Source organism: Loxodonta africana, chromosome 11 (genome assembly GCF_030014295.1).
Source record: "Loxodonta africana isolate mLoxAfr1 chromosome 11, mLoxAfr1.hap2, whole genome shotgun sequence".
Taxonomy (NCBI): Eukaryota; Metazoa; Chordata; class Mammalia; order Proboscidea; family Elephantidae; genus Loxodonta; species Loxodonta africana.
Window position 1 is genome coordinate 10,043,005 of NC_087352.1, and position 15,838 is coordinate 10,058,842.

The 15,838-nt window shown below is 40.2% G+C and overlaps 1 protein-coding gene across 1 annotated transcript; it reads left to right on the forward strand.

Annotated features, from left to right (window-relative positions):
• The first annotated feature begins 863 nt into the window (after positions 1 to 863).
• Positions 864 to 15,451, forward strand: LOC104845503 (zinc finger protein 234-like). The gene is given in 5 exon segments (XM_064293771.1): positions 864 to 1,285; positions 2,113 to 2,173; positions 4,460 to 4,586; positions 7,812 to 9,375; positions 9,377 to 15,451. Coding segments are annotated over 5 exon segments (1,863 nt in total). The 5' UTR covers positions 864 to 1,265; the 3' UTR covers positions 9,468 to 15,451.
• Positions 15,452 to 15,838: the final 387 nt, after the last annotated feature.

Here is a 15,838-nt window from a genome sequence, read left to right on the forward strand (position 1 = left end):
ATGGGGAGGTACATTTATTAGTGGGCATTCTACTATAAAGATTAGCTTACTTCTGTATTCATTCACTTTGGCATTTTATTTCAATATGGACTCAGTGCCTTTACTGAGACATGTTATGTATAGAAACTACCCATTTCAGGTGTACGGTTCAGTGATTTTAGTAATTTTACTGAGTCCTGCAGTGGTCACTATGGATCAGTTTGAGAACATATTCCTCCCCCCAGTTAGACCGCTTGTGCTCATTTACAGTTAATCCCTATTCTACCCCAAACCTACTGATATGTTTTCTGTCTCTATGTTGTCGTTGTCGTTAGGTACCATCGAGTGGATTTTTGACTCATACCGACCCCGTGAGACAGAGTAGAACTGTCCCATAGGGTTTTCTTGGCTGTAATGTTTTCAGGAGCAGATTGCCAGGTCTTTCTCTCATGGAACTGCTTGGTTGGTCGAACTGACAACCTTTCAGTTAGCAGCCAGGCACTTAACCATTGCACCACCAGTGTGCCTTATATTTGCCTGTTCTGGACATCTCATACAATACGTGGTCTTTCCTGACTGGCTTCTTTAACTTAGCATGTTTTCACATTATCCATGTTGTACCATGTATGCCTTTTGTTCCCTTTTTTTGCTGAAAAACATTCCACTGTATGGATTTGCCACATTTTGTCTATCCATTCACCAGTAGGTGGACATCAACGTTGTTTAATTTGAGGCCATTATGAATCAAGCTACCATAAACATTCACATGCAAGTCTTTGTGTGCACATGTGTTTATATTTCTCCTGGGTAGGTACCTAGGCAGGGAATTGCTAAGTTGAGTGGTAGTTTCTTGTTTAACTTTTTTTTTTTTTATTTGATTTTTATTGTGCTTTAAGTGAAAGTTTACAAGTCAAGTCAGTCTTTCATACAAAAATTTATATATGCCTTGCTGTACACTCCTTATTGTTCTCCCCCTAATGACACAGCACATTCGTTCCCTCCACTCTCTTCATGTCCATTTGGGCAGCTTCTGGCCCTCTCTGCCCTCTCATCTCTCCTCCAGACAGGAGATGCCAACATAGTCTCATGTGTCTACTTGATCCAAGAAGCTCATTCTTCACCAGTATCATTTTCTATCCCATGTTCCAGTCCAATCCCTGTTTGAAGAGTTGGCTTTGGGAATGGTTCCTGTCTTCGGCTAACAGAAGGTCTGGGGGCCATGACCTCTGGGGTCCTTCTAGTCCCAGTCTGACCATTAAGATTGGTCTTGTTTAACTTTTGAGAAAATGCCAGACTGTTTCCTGAAGTGAGTACATCAAACTGTTTTTCCCTAAATATTGTGTTTTTTTAACGATAGCTAGTAACTGATGTTTTTCTTAATGCATGTGGGTAAAAAGGCCCTTTCTGCTTTATGACAGGAATTAATTTGTTTTTATACATTTTGGAAAACATTTATGCTAATTTAAATATTGTTAAGGTGACAATTTATTAGTGAAGATAGTCAAGCCAGTTCAACAGATTTTTCAGCAGTAACATGTGACCTTCACTTGATGGAGCAAGTCGGAAGTCTGTGTATCTTGCCATGTTACTTTGGTAAAAATGTGTGTATAAAAACAGTTGCATACTGTAGAATATCATGTGCTTTTCTGTAGCTGCAAAATTATAAGAAACCTTGATAGTGTTCTAAGACTTTGAACCTCACAGCAATCCCATCATTAGGGACTCTTACTTCCTGTTTTACAGATGATAGAATTGAGACAGAGAGATTTTAAGTTGTCCAAGGTGAACATAGCTAGTGAGAAGCCATGTCAGAATTTCAACCCACATACATGTTGGTTCCAGAGCTGACTCTTACTCAGTAAATTATATTATCTCAATTTCTATTTTACCAGAATCAGAATCTGCTTCCTTGGGGGCCACAAGACAACACTGGTGATGGGGCCACTGTGTGTAGCTGTGCAGAGCATTCACTGAACCATGACTAAAGGGGCTCAGGGCATCTGGTGTCCATGCCATGCTCTCTTCATCAGGCCGTGTGCAGCTGCCGCCACCCAGACAAAGGGGGTCCCTTGGCTAATTCATAGTAAGCATCCGTGTAGGCAAACTTTTTATGTCTTCCTTCTCCTTCTCCAGCCCTGCCTCTTCAGGACTCTGTACATCACCAGAAGTAGGAAGAAAGATGAGCACGTTCAAGGTGAGTAGGGCTTGCCTTTCTTATTGTTAAAATTCTGTCTCACTACTCCAATTGGACACATATTTTTCTCTTTCCTGGGGGAGAGCTCAAAGAAAACAACAGGCATCTCAGGACATTTTGTGTGTCAAGATAACTTGGTCTGCTTTTGGTTCATTTTGGATTTGTTTTCATTTTATCTTTTTTTTTTTTTAATTTCAAAAATAAGATTAAAAGAATGAATAGGAATGAGCAATTCTCTCAGTTTACTACTCCTCGCCTTACAATTAGTTGTTTTTATTTTATCATACTCATTTCTTCATGTGCATCTATAGCTATATTTGTGTTCATGCTATACATTTAATTTTAAACGGTGCTTTTTCGTTTAATATTGAATAACATTAGTTTTTTGTGATTACATCTTACTCCTGTTGGTATACCTTTTGGCTGTTAATTATTTCCTATTCATAGACATTTAGTGATTTAGGAGTTTTATTTTTTAAGCACCTGCAGTTATAGTTTTCCTATATGAAACCTTTTACCCCTAAAGCCAATTCTGAAAAATAATCTTTCAGTTTTTGTCCTCAGTGTACTAGGAGTTTGAATTGAAAAGATACATTTGATATGTGGTACATTGGCTGTTTTGAAAATACCAGTTGCCCTGGGGTTGATTCTGATTCATGGAGACCCCATGTATTTCAGAGTAGAGCCATGCTCCATAGGGTTTTCATAGCTGTCACCTTTCAGAAGCAGGTTGCTAGGCTTTTTTTCCAAGGTACTTGTAGGTGAGTTTGAACCACCACCCTCACTTTTGACCAATTGTCAACAAATTTGGAGCTTCTCACTACCCCCTCAGGTTTGGTAATGGGATAAAACATCTCACAGCACTCAAGAAAGACGGTACTTATAATAACAGATATATTATAAAAAAGGAATTTAAAACATAACCAGCCAAAGGGAGAGACACATAGAACAAGGCTTGGGAGGGTCCCAAAGACACAGCTTTCCTTGTCTTCAAGGAATCATCACCCCCCTGGCACATTGATGGGTAACAGCACATAGAATATTGTCAGTCAAGGAAGTTCACCTGAACTTTTGTGTCCAGAATTTCTAGTGGGGATTTCATTACATAGACTAGACTCGACAGCACTGGGTTTCTGGGTTTTATAGGATATGTTACAGGATATGTGAGGAACCAGGGACAAAGCCAGCCAAATTCTTTGTTACACATCTGGAATAATATACAACCATATAATGGAATGAAATTGATAACAGTAATGAAAATTAATAAGAATAATAGCTAATATTTGTTAAGTACTTAGCCTGTGCCACACAGTGTTCCAAGTGCTGTATATACAGGTAATCCCCAACTTAGGATGGGTTTCCATTCCAGTGACACTGTCCTTAGTCGGTTCTGATGTAAGTCAATACCTTAATTATTTTTTAGTTTTCATTATTAATTGTCTTTTTTAAATCAGTACCTTGATTAATCTAATCTTTGTTTTGGGGGTTGGCACCAGAATGAAACGTCAGCAAGTTATGTGCTGCGATGTTGTATATAGTGTATATCAGAAACAGTAAGATGGAAAAACGGTCACAGGTGCAGCTCATCTAACTCTGATACATCATAAGTCGGGGACTACCTTTATATTGCCTCGTTTAGTCCCTGAAAGAGCCCTGTAATGCAACAGCCATCAGGCACAGGAAACTAAGGTGTGTAGACCGACTTGTCCTAGGTGACATGGCTGATAAGGGGCAGGCCCTTGGATATTTGCTCAGGCATGGTGGCTCTAAGGTAGTAAACTGAATGCTGCAATTAAGAGATGTGGTGTGTGACTTGATAGTACAGAGGACCAACTACATACCCATCTGTCCAAGACACGTTACCAAAACCTTGCTAGTTAGGCAGACAATAAAGAAAACTGTTCACTGTTAGTATATGTGAGAGGAGGAAGGTGGGTGCTATTAAATTCTGTTGAAACTAAATTGGTAAGCTTTTCTGGGGTGATTGACAGTATGAATTGAAAAGTAAAACATGCAACATTTAGAGCTCTAGGTGTTTACTTGGTAAGTATACTCCAAGGACACCAAGGGCTTTCATTTGTTGCTGCACTTTTGGTAAAGCTAAGGAAAATCAGTGTAGGGCATTGGCGGGTTACAAGAAGGGTTGGAAAATCTGCACATTGACTTGTCCCACAAAATCTGGAATGACTCCCCCCTCCCCCACCCCATCTTTCTAACCTTGTCAGTGCTGCCCCTTTTCAAGTGGACAGCAGTTCTAAGACTGATGTTTTGTGTTTGATCTTTTAGGAATCAATGACGTTCAAGGATGTGGCAGTTGTCTTCACCGAGGAGGAGCTGGGACTGTTGGACTCTGCCCAGAGGAAGCTGTACCAAGATGTGATGCTGGAGAACTTCAGGAACCTGGTCTCTGTGGGTGAGGACAGCCTCCCTCTGGAGTTTCTTTATCTCCTCAGGTGTTCAGTACTTTGGGGCTCCTGGAGGGGTCACCGGAATTTGGGGAACTGACTCTCCTACCAGTCTTTTTTTATTAAATAAAATAGGGTAGAAAATGTAAGAGTTCCTTTGGAAGGAAGGAGGACATTGCAGCACAAACTCTGGCCAATTGCATGTATGGTGTGAGAGCCAGTGGGGGAAGATTTAATGAAAGTAGACAGTTCATTAGAAGTAGGTTAGTCTGTGTTTTAGCAATATGTATTTATGTAAACGTGTCTAGTCTGAAATAACTGGTATTTCTTGAAGTGAGTCATGTTAGAAAAAATGTTTGAGAAACACTGCTTTTGATCAGTTGGTGGATATCAGCAGGACCCACGTTTCCAGTAAATTGTACCATTGATGTGTGTCTTTGAATGTGTATGTATGTGATGGTTAATTTTATGTGTCAGCTTGGCTATGCCATGAATCTCACTTTTTTGGCCAAACACAAGTGATGTCATGACGTAGTTACATGTGATTAAAGCAGTTGATCTTGGGTAGATCATATTACCTTCTATAATGTAATCTAACTTATTGGAATCAACCAGCCAGTTGAAATGAGTGTATTCTGCTTCCAGATTGTAAACGTGTATTTTGGCAGAACTCTCTTATGCACATAGGGAGGATAGATGCTATATGGGAATCATGTACAAGCCAAGGAACCCCAAGGTACCAAGGAATGCCCAGAGCTAAGCTTTAAGCCACCCACTTGTGGATTTATGTTACAGTAGCACTAGGTAACTAAGAAAATGTATTGGTTTTCTATTGTTGCCATAACCCAGTACCACAAACTAGGTGGCTTATGAGAGTAGAAATTGATTGTATCACAGTTCTGGAGGCTAGAAATCCAAATCGACATGTTAGTGGGTCATGTTGTCTTCAAAGTCTGTATGGGAGAATACTTTTTTGTTTCTTTCACCTTCTGGTAGCCTCAGTGTCACATAATATTCTTCCATTTGTGTCTCTCTGTCTCTGTCTTTTCTCTTTTATGAAGACATCATTCCATTGGATTACAACCCACCTAGTGGCTGCTAACCAGTAGGTCAGCAATTTGAATCTACCACCCGCTCCTTGGAAAATCTATGATGCATTTCTACACTGTCCCATAGGGTTGCTATGAGTTGGAATCAACTTGATGGCAAAGGGTACTCCATTATGGCCTCATGTTAGTTTAATTCATAACATCTTCAAAGACCCTGTTTCCAAACAAAGTCATGTTTACAGGTACCAGGGGTCAAGTCTTCAGCACACATTCATGGGGGACACAATTCAATCCATGACAAAGTAGATATAAATTCTTCTGGATATTTGGTATTTATGATATGATCCATTAAACCCAAATATGTGAAGTAGTGATTTTGTTATTGCTTTTCCTTATAATTTCTGTGGATTCATGTCTTATCTATGTAGTTTTTTTTGCCGGGGGGAGGGGGGACGCTTGATTTTATTGTGGTAAAATATATGTAATGAAACATTTGCCATTACAACCATTTTTATGTGTACAGTTCAGTGCCACTGAATTGAATTATGTTCACCATGTGCAGCCCACTTTTTCATCCAAATTTGTTTCATCACCCTTAACAGAAACTCAGTGCCCCTTAAGCAGTAACTCCCGCTTTTGTTCTGCCCACCCGTGGTAGCCACTAATAAACTTTGGTCTCCATACATTTGCCTATTCTACATACTTCTATAAATGGAATCATACAACATTTGTCATTTTGAATCTGACTTATTTCACTCAGTGTAGTGTTTTCAAGATGGATCCGTGTCATCAGATCTATCAGAACTTCATTTTTCTGTAGAGCAGAATAATATTCTATTGTATGGATAGACCACATTTTGTTTATCCATTTATGTTTTGATGGACACTTGAGTTGTTTCTACCTTTTGGCTGTCGTAAATAGTGCTGCAGTGAACATTGGTATATAAGTATCTGAGTCCCTGCTTTCAAGTCTTGGGTATATACCTAGGGTTGAAATTGCTTGGTCATATGTTAATTATATGTTTAACTTTTTGAGGAACTGCCGAAGTTTTCCGCAGTGAGGGTTCTAATTGCTTTTCATCTTCACTTGTTATTTTCTGTTTTTCTGATAATACACACCTTAATGGGGATGAAGTGGTATTTCATTGTGGTTTTGATTTGCATTTCCCAGCTGACTAATGAAGCTCTGGTGGTGCATTGGTTAAGAGCTATGGCTGCTAACCAAAAAGGTGGGCAGTTTGAATCCACCAGCTGCTTCTTGGAAACCCTGTGGGGGCAGTTCTGCTCTATCCTGTAGGGTTGTTATGAGTTGGAATCGACTTGATGACAACAGATTGCTGACTAATGACGTTGAGCACCTTTTCTTGTGCTTCTGGGCGTTTGTATATCTTCCTTGGTGAAATGTCTGTTCAAGTCCTTTGCTCATTTTTTTTTTTAAATTGGGTTGTTTGTGTTTATGTTGTTGAGCTATAGGAGTTCTGGATATTAAACCCTTATCATATATACGGTTCCCAAATATTTTCTACCGTTTTGTATGTTGACTTCATTTTATTTATCAATTCCTTTGACACATGACAGTTTTAAATTTTGATGGAGTCCAATTTGTCTGTTTTATCTTCTGTTCCTCATGCTTTTGGTGTCATACCTTAGAATCTGTTGTTCTGTTCTAAGAATTTTATGGTTTTAATTCTTAGGTTTAGGTCCTTGATCCATTGTGCGTTCTTTTGTATGTGGTGTGAAGTATGGGTCCAACTTCATTTTTTTGCATGAGGAAATGTCGTTGTCCCAGCTATATCTTCGTAATTTATTCGTTCGATAATTTACTATGAAGGCTGTATGCCGACCTTGAAATTCAATAGAAATAACAACAGGATGGTAGTATGTATCATATTATAGCATATTACCTGTTTCGTTTTGTTTTTTTTCTGATTTCTGACTTCTGTGTTATACAGGAGACTTGGTGTGGTCTAACAGATCTTGTTAATGCCTAGTGGATAGGTGCCTGCTGGACCACCTTTTCATTTCTGTAGGCTTGTAAACCCGAGAACATTTTACACAGTGAAAAAGTGAAACTGAGTGATTCCTTGGTTTGTTAAAGTCTCATACTTGTCCTAGTTGTGAAATATTGAAACTTCTGAACAAAGCTTTCACCTGTCCACGTCTCTGAATTCTCTGTCATCACAGGAGGCCAAATCCAAAGCGAGATGGAGACTGCTCCAGATGCAAGACCACATGACGAACTTTCCTGCTGGCAAATCTGGCAACAAAGTACAAGTGACTTAACCAGGTGTCAAGGCCCTATGATAGATAATGCTTACTTCTACGAACAGAATGATTTGGCTTGCCAGGTTGGGGCAGGACTATCTATTATGCACACGGAAGAGAAGCCTTATCAGTGTAATGAGTGTACAAAAACCTTCAGTGATGTCTCCAGCTTTGATCTTCATCAGCGGCTACACTCGGGAGAGAAATCTCACACATGTAATGAGTGTGGTGAAAGCTTCCGTTATAGCTCAGTTCTTCATATTCATCAGAAAGTACACATGGGAGAGAAATGCTGTAAGTGTCATGAATGTGAAAAGGAATTCAATCAGAACTCGTATCAGCAAACTCATCAAAAAGCCCACACTGTAGGTAAACCACACAAATATGAGGCATGTGGGAAAGGCTTCCATTCTAGATATGCACTTAATGTTCATTGCAAAGTCCACACAGGACAGAAACCTTACAATTGTGAAGACTGTGGGAGGGCCTTCATTTATGCATCGCATCTTCGGGAACATCAGAGAATCCACACTGGGGAGAAACCTTTCAAGTGTGATGAATGTGGCGAGAGCTTTCGTCGTAGGTCAACACTTAATATCCATTACATGCTCCACACAGGAGAGAAACCATACAAATGTGCCGAATGTGGGAAGGACTTCCGTCAGTCCGCTGGTCTTCGAACTCATCAAAGAATCCATAGTGGTGAAAAGCCATTCATATGTGAAGTGTGTGGGAAGAACTTTATTCAGAGATCACATCTTCGATCCCATCTAGGAGTCCACACAACAGAGAGACCATACAAATGTGTTCTGTGTGGGAAGAGCTTTATGATGAAATACAATTATGAATTTCATCTGGTAGTCCACACCGGAGATAAACCCTATAAATGTGAAGTGTGTGGGAAGCGCTTTAGTCGCAGAGGAGATTATAATATACATTGTAGAATCCACACAGGAGTGAAACCCTATAATTGTGAGGAGTGTGGGAAGGACTTCAGCCGTAGATCAGCACTTAAAGTTCATTGCAGAGTGCACACAGGAGAGAAGCCTTATAATTGTGAGGAGTGTGGAAAGTGCTTCATTCGTCGATCAGAGCTTAACGTTCACTGCAAAGTCCACAAGGGAGAGAAACCTTATAACTGTGAGGAATGTGGCAGGGCCTTCATTCAGGCTTCACGTTTCCGGGAGCATCAGAGAATCCACACTGGGGAGAGACCATTCAAATGTGATACATGTGGTAAAAACTTCCATTTAAAATCAACACTTTATAATCATTGCAAAATCCACACAGGAGAACAGCCATACAAATGTGAGGAGTGTGGGAAGGGCTTCAACTTTCCCTCGAAACTTTATGTCCATAAGAGCGTCCATACAGGAGAGAAACCATACAATTGTGCAGAATGTGGGAAGCACTTTAGTCGGGGTTCCTATCTTAGGAAACATCAGAGAGTTCATAGTGGAGAAAAGCCACTCAAATGGGAAGAGTGGAAAGAGATTTGGTCAGAATTTACTCCTTCAGTCCCATCAGAGGGTTCACACTGGAGAAAAGCTGTACAGATATGAAGAGGTTGAATAGGGCTTCAAGTGGAACTTGAATCATGATAATCGTAAGAGGGTCCACATGAGAGAAGAACCATATAAGTGTGGGGAATGTGGTAAATAATTGTGCCTCAAATTGTTGACTTTGTCAGTGTCCACAGTGGAGAGAAATGATACAAATGTGATACAGTTGGTAAGGTCTTCCATTGTTCTTCAGAACTTCAGAGAATTCACACTGGAGAGAAACCTTACAAATGTGAGATGTGTGGATAGCACTTCCGGTTAAGATCGTATCTTCTAAGTCATCAAAGAATACATCCAAATTAAAAGCCATTGCCGTCGAGTATATTCTGATTCTTGGGAGACCCCATGTGTTACAGAGCAGAATTGTTCCATAGGGCTTTCTTGGCTGTAAAGAGCCCTGGTGGCACAATGGTTAAGTGCTTAGTTGTTAACCAAAAGGCCAACAGTTTGAACCCACCAGCCACTAAATGGGAGAAAAGACCTGGTGATTTGCTCCTGTAAAGATTATAGCCTAGAAAACCCTATGGGCGGTTCTGCTCCATCACATAGAGTCACTGTGAGTGAGAATCGACTTAGTAGCACACAACAGCAGTCTTTGTCAAAGCAGATCATTAGGCCTTTCTTCCGTGATGCAGCTGGATGGGTTTACACTGCTAACATTGAGGTTAAAAGTTGAGTGCAAAGAATTTGTGCCTCCCGGGAACCTAGAAAGAATCCATGGTGGTGATATATTTTATATCAGTTATGGGAGTGGCAAGAACTTCAAGAATCCTCAGAGTAAAGAAGTCCTATAAAATGATGTATAAAAACTCATGCGCAACTTGAATTCTTATAATCACCATGTCTCTTAGGTGGGAAAACATGTTTTATTAAAGTCAGTGTTTCAGCCATAGCTCAGTACATCCCAGTGATCAAGAAACCTTGTAAGCGGTGCAGTAAGGGCTTCTCTCAGAACCTTGGCAGTTATCACATACAGGTAATCCTGGACTTAGGACGTATTCCAGTTATGATGAACCGCATTTGCAATGGTAAAACCATCTGCTTTTTTTTTTTAAGTACATTTCATTCTTAGTAATATGTACTATATACAACGTTGCAGTACTGATTTATTAACGCTATCAGTGTCAGTTCACTTGCATATGTTCAGTGATTGGATTTTTAAAGACACTTACGGACTGAATTGTGCCCCCCAAAATATGTGTCATAACCCAAATCCTAACCTCTGCCTGTGGTTAAAATCCCATTTGAGAATAAGTTTTCTTTTCTGCTAATGAGGTATTATTAGTGTAGTGTGTGTCCTTAGTTAATCTGTTACATAAAAAGAGCAGATTAGGCAAGTGAGATTTGGAGTGGGGGGCAGGCAATAGATGCCAATCACATGAAGATCCCCCAGGAGCAGAAACTCAGAGGGGTCTAGGACCTTCTTCCAGAGCTGACAGAGAGAGCCCCTAGAGCTGACATCCTGAATTCAGACTTCTGGTTTCCTACACTGTGAGAAGATAAATTTCTGTTTGTTAAAGCCACCCACTTGTGGTGTTTCTGTTAAAGCTGCACTAAATAAGAATTTGGTACCAGATGTGGAGTACAGCTCTAACAGATACCTAAAATGTGGAAGTGGTATTAGAATTGGTAATGGGTAGAGACTGGAAGAGTTTTAAGGTGTTTAATAGTAAAAGCCTATTAAGCCTAGATTGCCTTGAAGAGACTGTTGGTAGAATTATGGACATCAAAGGAAGTTCTGGCAAGGGCTCAGAAAAAAGTAAATAGAGATACAGAGAAGGTCTATCATATTAGAGAATACATGTGGCTCTGTCAACATGCTAGACATGTGGCTGTTAAATGTGCTTCTGGTGAGGCTTTCAAAGAAAATGATGAACACAGATTGGACAGTTGAGGAAGGGTGATGCTTTTTTTGCAGTGACAAAGAGCTTCTGTAGATGATGTTCATATGTTTGGTGGAAAGTAGAAATTTTAAGTGATGAACTTGGATATGTAGTTAACATTTCCAACCAAGATCTTAAAGGAGCCGCATGGTTTCTCCTTGCTGTTTATAGGAAAATGTGAGAGGAAAGAGATGGGTTTAAAAATGAACATGTGCAAAAAGAAAACAAAACTTAAAGATTCTGTTGTACAAACGCTGAGGATACAAACCCTAGAATTTTCACCATGGAAGTGGCTACACAGTCTTTTATTAAGGTGATTAAGCGTTTGATGGATCTAACCAACTACCACAGCAGAAGATCCATCAGTTCAGGCTGAAGGGGACAGAGAACAAAAAGAAAGAATGCTGTCTGTCTCTTGGAATTCAACAGGCAGGAAACAGGCCAAAGGAGCTATATCTATTATCCTCCAAGAAAAGAAAAGAACCATACCTGGAGGAGCTTGTAGATCTGAATTGTTGGAAGGAGCATGGGAAGCAGGGCCTTCTTAGTTTCAATGGGTGGGGCCATAGTCTCCTGAATCTCAAAGGGTGAAGACACAGCCTCCTAGGTTTTGAAGATTGAGATCTTCACCAGCTCAGTTCAGGAATGTGGGATTTCTGTTATGATGTGCCAGCGGGCTGCGGTCACCACCCAGAGCTGAGGGGCAGGGCTGCCACGCCCAAGGGATAGAAGAAGAGAGCCTGCCGGTGCCAAGGGGGTGTGGTTTCCACTCGGACTAGGAGAATGGGGCCACCCAAAGCAGAGAAATCAAAAGTGCCTTCCCAGTGAGCCTGGAAGGCAGAGTTGAAGGCCAGGGCTGAGGGGGGCCCCCCACCCAGAATCCAGAGGGCAGGGTGAACACCTGGCGTCTGGAGGGCAGAGCCCCTTACCCAGATGGTCTCGGAGAACAGAGGATTCTGTTCAGATCCTGAGAGCTAAAGTAAATTGTTGTGCTGGGCTTTGGACTTGTTGCCAGTTATCGCTTCTTTCCTTCCAGTTTCTTCATTTGTAAAGGAAATAGTATACAAAGTATACTTGTGCCTGTTCCACCGTTGTGTCAGAAACAGATAACTTGTAGTCTAGATATCACAGGTTCACAGATGAAGAGGAACTTTGCCCCAGGATGGAATTTGCCTAATGTCTTACCTGTGTTTGATTTAGACGATTTAGAAGATGAGATTTTGGACTTGGAGTTGACTTGAGACTTTTGGGATGATGTGGTAGGAACCCTGGTGCCACGGCGGTTAATAGCTTGGCTGCTAACCAAAAGGTCAGCAGTTCGAATCCACCAGCGGCTTCCTGGAAACCCTGTGGGGAAGTTCTACTCTGTCCTGCAGGGTCACTATGGGTTGGAATCGGCTTGACAGCAATAGGTTTGATTTGGTGATGGGGTAAATGTGTTTTGCATGTGGCAAGGACCTGAACTTTGGGAGATCAAAGTGTGGAATGTTAGGGATTGAATTGTGTTCCCCCAAAATATGTGTATGGGTAATGGGTGATGCCTGTGGTTATAATCTCACATGGGAATGAGTTTTCCGTTCTGTTAATGAGGCAGGATTACCGTAGGGTGTATCTTGAGTTAAACTCTTAAAATAGATATAAAGAGCAGATTAGGCTAGCAGAGATGGGGGAAAGAGAGATGCCAAGCCACATGAGGGTCGCCGAGGAGCAGAAGGTCAGAAGAGACAAGGACCTTCCTCCAGAGCCGACAGAGAAAGCCTTCCCTTTGAGCTGGCAATCAGAATTTGGACTTCTAGCCTCCTATACTCTGAGAAAATAAATTTCTCTTTGTTAAAATCACCCACTTGTGGTGTTTCTGTTATAGCAGCACTAGACAACTAAGGCAGATTTTAGCCTCCTATACTCTGAGAAAATAAATTTCTGTTTGTTAAAATCACCCACTTGTGGTATTTCTGTTACAGCAGCACTAGACAACTAAGATGATAATAAAAGGCAATAATTATGAAAACTAAAAAAAGTATTTGACTTACATCAGAACCAACTTACGATGGGGTTGTCAGGGGCCCTGTCATAAGTCAGGCGATAGTACTTAGAATAAGAGTTTGATCATGTCTTTAGAAAAGCATAATGATAGGCATCAGTATCACTGTCCAGTAGGATGTTAATACGCATGAGGATAAGGCCTTTGTTAATGAATCTGTGCAACCTTAACATTGGCTAGCGCTTTGTAGGTGTGCTGAATACTTAACATGTTAAATGAGTTAAAAAGGCATGAATGCAATATTTGAAAATTTTATCCAGGAACACAGGAAAAAACAAAGTTAACTCAGGGAAGTGAACATTGAAATACAGAACACCACTTGTTATTGCAGTCCACAATATTATTTTGACATTAACCTGATGCATTTGGCTCATCTCTCCCAGCTACTCTTACAAGATGGGTTATTATTGTTTGGGACCGTGTCTAGTATTCTTTCAGTTACATACAGTATAAAGACTACCCTACAAGGAGACTTAATTAGTGCCAGCCCCACAGGACTGCTCGTTAGTTGCTGTAAAGCCAATTTCAACTCATGGCGACCCCATGTGTGCAGAATAGAATTGCTCCTAAAGACTACTATATTATGTGATTTTTCTGATATCAGACTGAAAAAGTTTTGTTAACCTTTCATAAGTCAGACACTGCTTGTTAAACATTTGAATAGTTCCTTAACTATGTTAATACAGGGCTGTACTTTAACAAGTGTAAGAAGTGTTACTAATGACAAAAATTTTCTTAATCTTGGATTGACCACTAATTTCTGAGTCTCTGTATTTCCATCAAGACTTTGATACGATTGGGTTCTAATTGTTATATCACTTCTTTTATAAAGTTTTTCCAGTAGGGGCTGTATCGAATTTGAAAATTTCTTCAAATTTGTTGTTGGGCGGAGTTACCATTTACAAGGTTTCTCTGTTGGTGGCAGTGAAAGTATAGTTATTATATGGGAGTATATATCAGAATATATCATTTGCATATCTGATCTGGAAATCATAGGATCAGAATTTCTGATTAAGAGATTAAATCACTGAAAACAGGAGTTTCCCATCAATGGTGTCCATTATTTTTTAATGGAATTAAAAGTGTTCATTAATAGGAATTTGAGTTTTAATGTATTCCTGTGATAATATGAAACCATTAAAATGATGGTATAAACATGTGATAACATAATATGGAATTGGGAAATCAGCCTTCGTTACATAGTCCAACTCATAATTAATCTCTCTTTATCTCTCTCTCCTGTCATGGGTTGAATTATATCCCCCCAAAATATCTATCAACTTGGCTAGGCAATGATTCCCAGTATTGTGTAAATTAGCCACCATTTTGTCATCTGATGTGATTTTCTGTTGTGTTGTAAACCCTGTATGATGTGATGAGATGGGATTAGTGGCAGTTACGTTAATGAGGGAGGACTCAATCTACAAGATTAGGTTATGCTTTAAGCTGGTCTTTTCTGAGATATAAAAGAGAAGTGAGCAGAGAGACATGGGGACCTCACACCACCAAGAAACAAGAGCCAGGAGAATAGCATATCCTTTGGCGTTCCTAGTCCAGGGGAAGATTGATGACAAGGACCTTCCTCCAGAGCTGACAGAGAGAAAACCTTCCCCTGGAGCTGATGCCCTGGACTGTGAAAGAATAAACTTATTCTCTACTAGACTGTGAGAGAATAAAATTCTGTTTGTTGAAGCAATCAATTTGTGGTATTTCTGTTACAGCAGACTGGATAACCAAGACATCTCCTCTCTCCCTTTCCCTTTCTGTGTGTGTACACATGCATAAGATAATGTGCAATGGGATGCTTAATGGTTTTCTTTGCAAGCTGCGTTTTCTGGGATTTTTCCACTTTATATTTCAATAAATTATATGTTTGAATTTTTCAGTGAGCGTCAATTTTACCAAAGCAGTAACTTACGTAAAATAGCGTGAAAGATTGAATTGTGCTCCCCCAAAATATGTGTTGAAAACCCTAACCTCTATGCCTGTGGTTATAATTCCATTTAGGAATTGGTTATATTTGTTATGTTAATCAGGCAGGATTAGTGTAGGGTGTATCTTGAGTCAATCTCTTTTGAAATAGGAAAGAGATTAAACAAGCCAGCAAAAGAGAGATGGGGGAAGACAAACGCCAAGCCACATGAAGATTGCCCAGGAGCAGATGGGCAGAAGAGACAAGGACTTTGCTTCAGAGCCAGAGAGAAAGCCTTCCTCTAGAGCCTGCACCCTGAATTCAGACTTCTATCTAGCCTCTTAAACCGTGAGAAAATAAATTTGTTTGTTAAAGCCACCCATTTGTAGTATTTTTGTTATAGCAGCACTATTAACTAAGACAGTTGGTGAAGATCTGACTCTCTGAAACCTAGGAGGCCATGGCTTCACCTTTTGAAACTTAGCCTTGCTTCCCATTCTCCTTTGAATAGTTCTGCTGATGTTCAAGCTTGTCTGGGCATGGTCCTT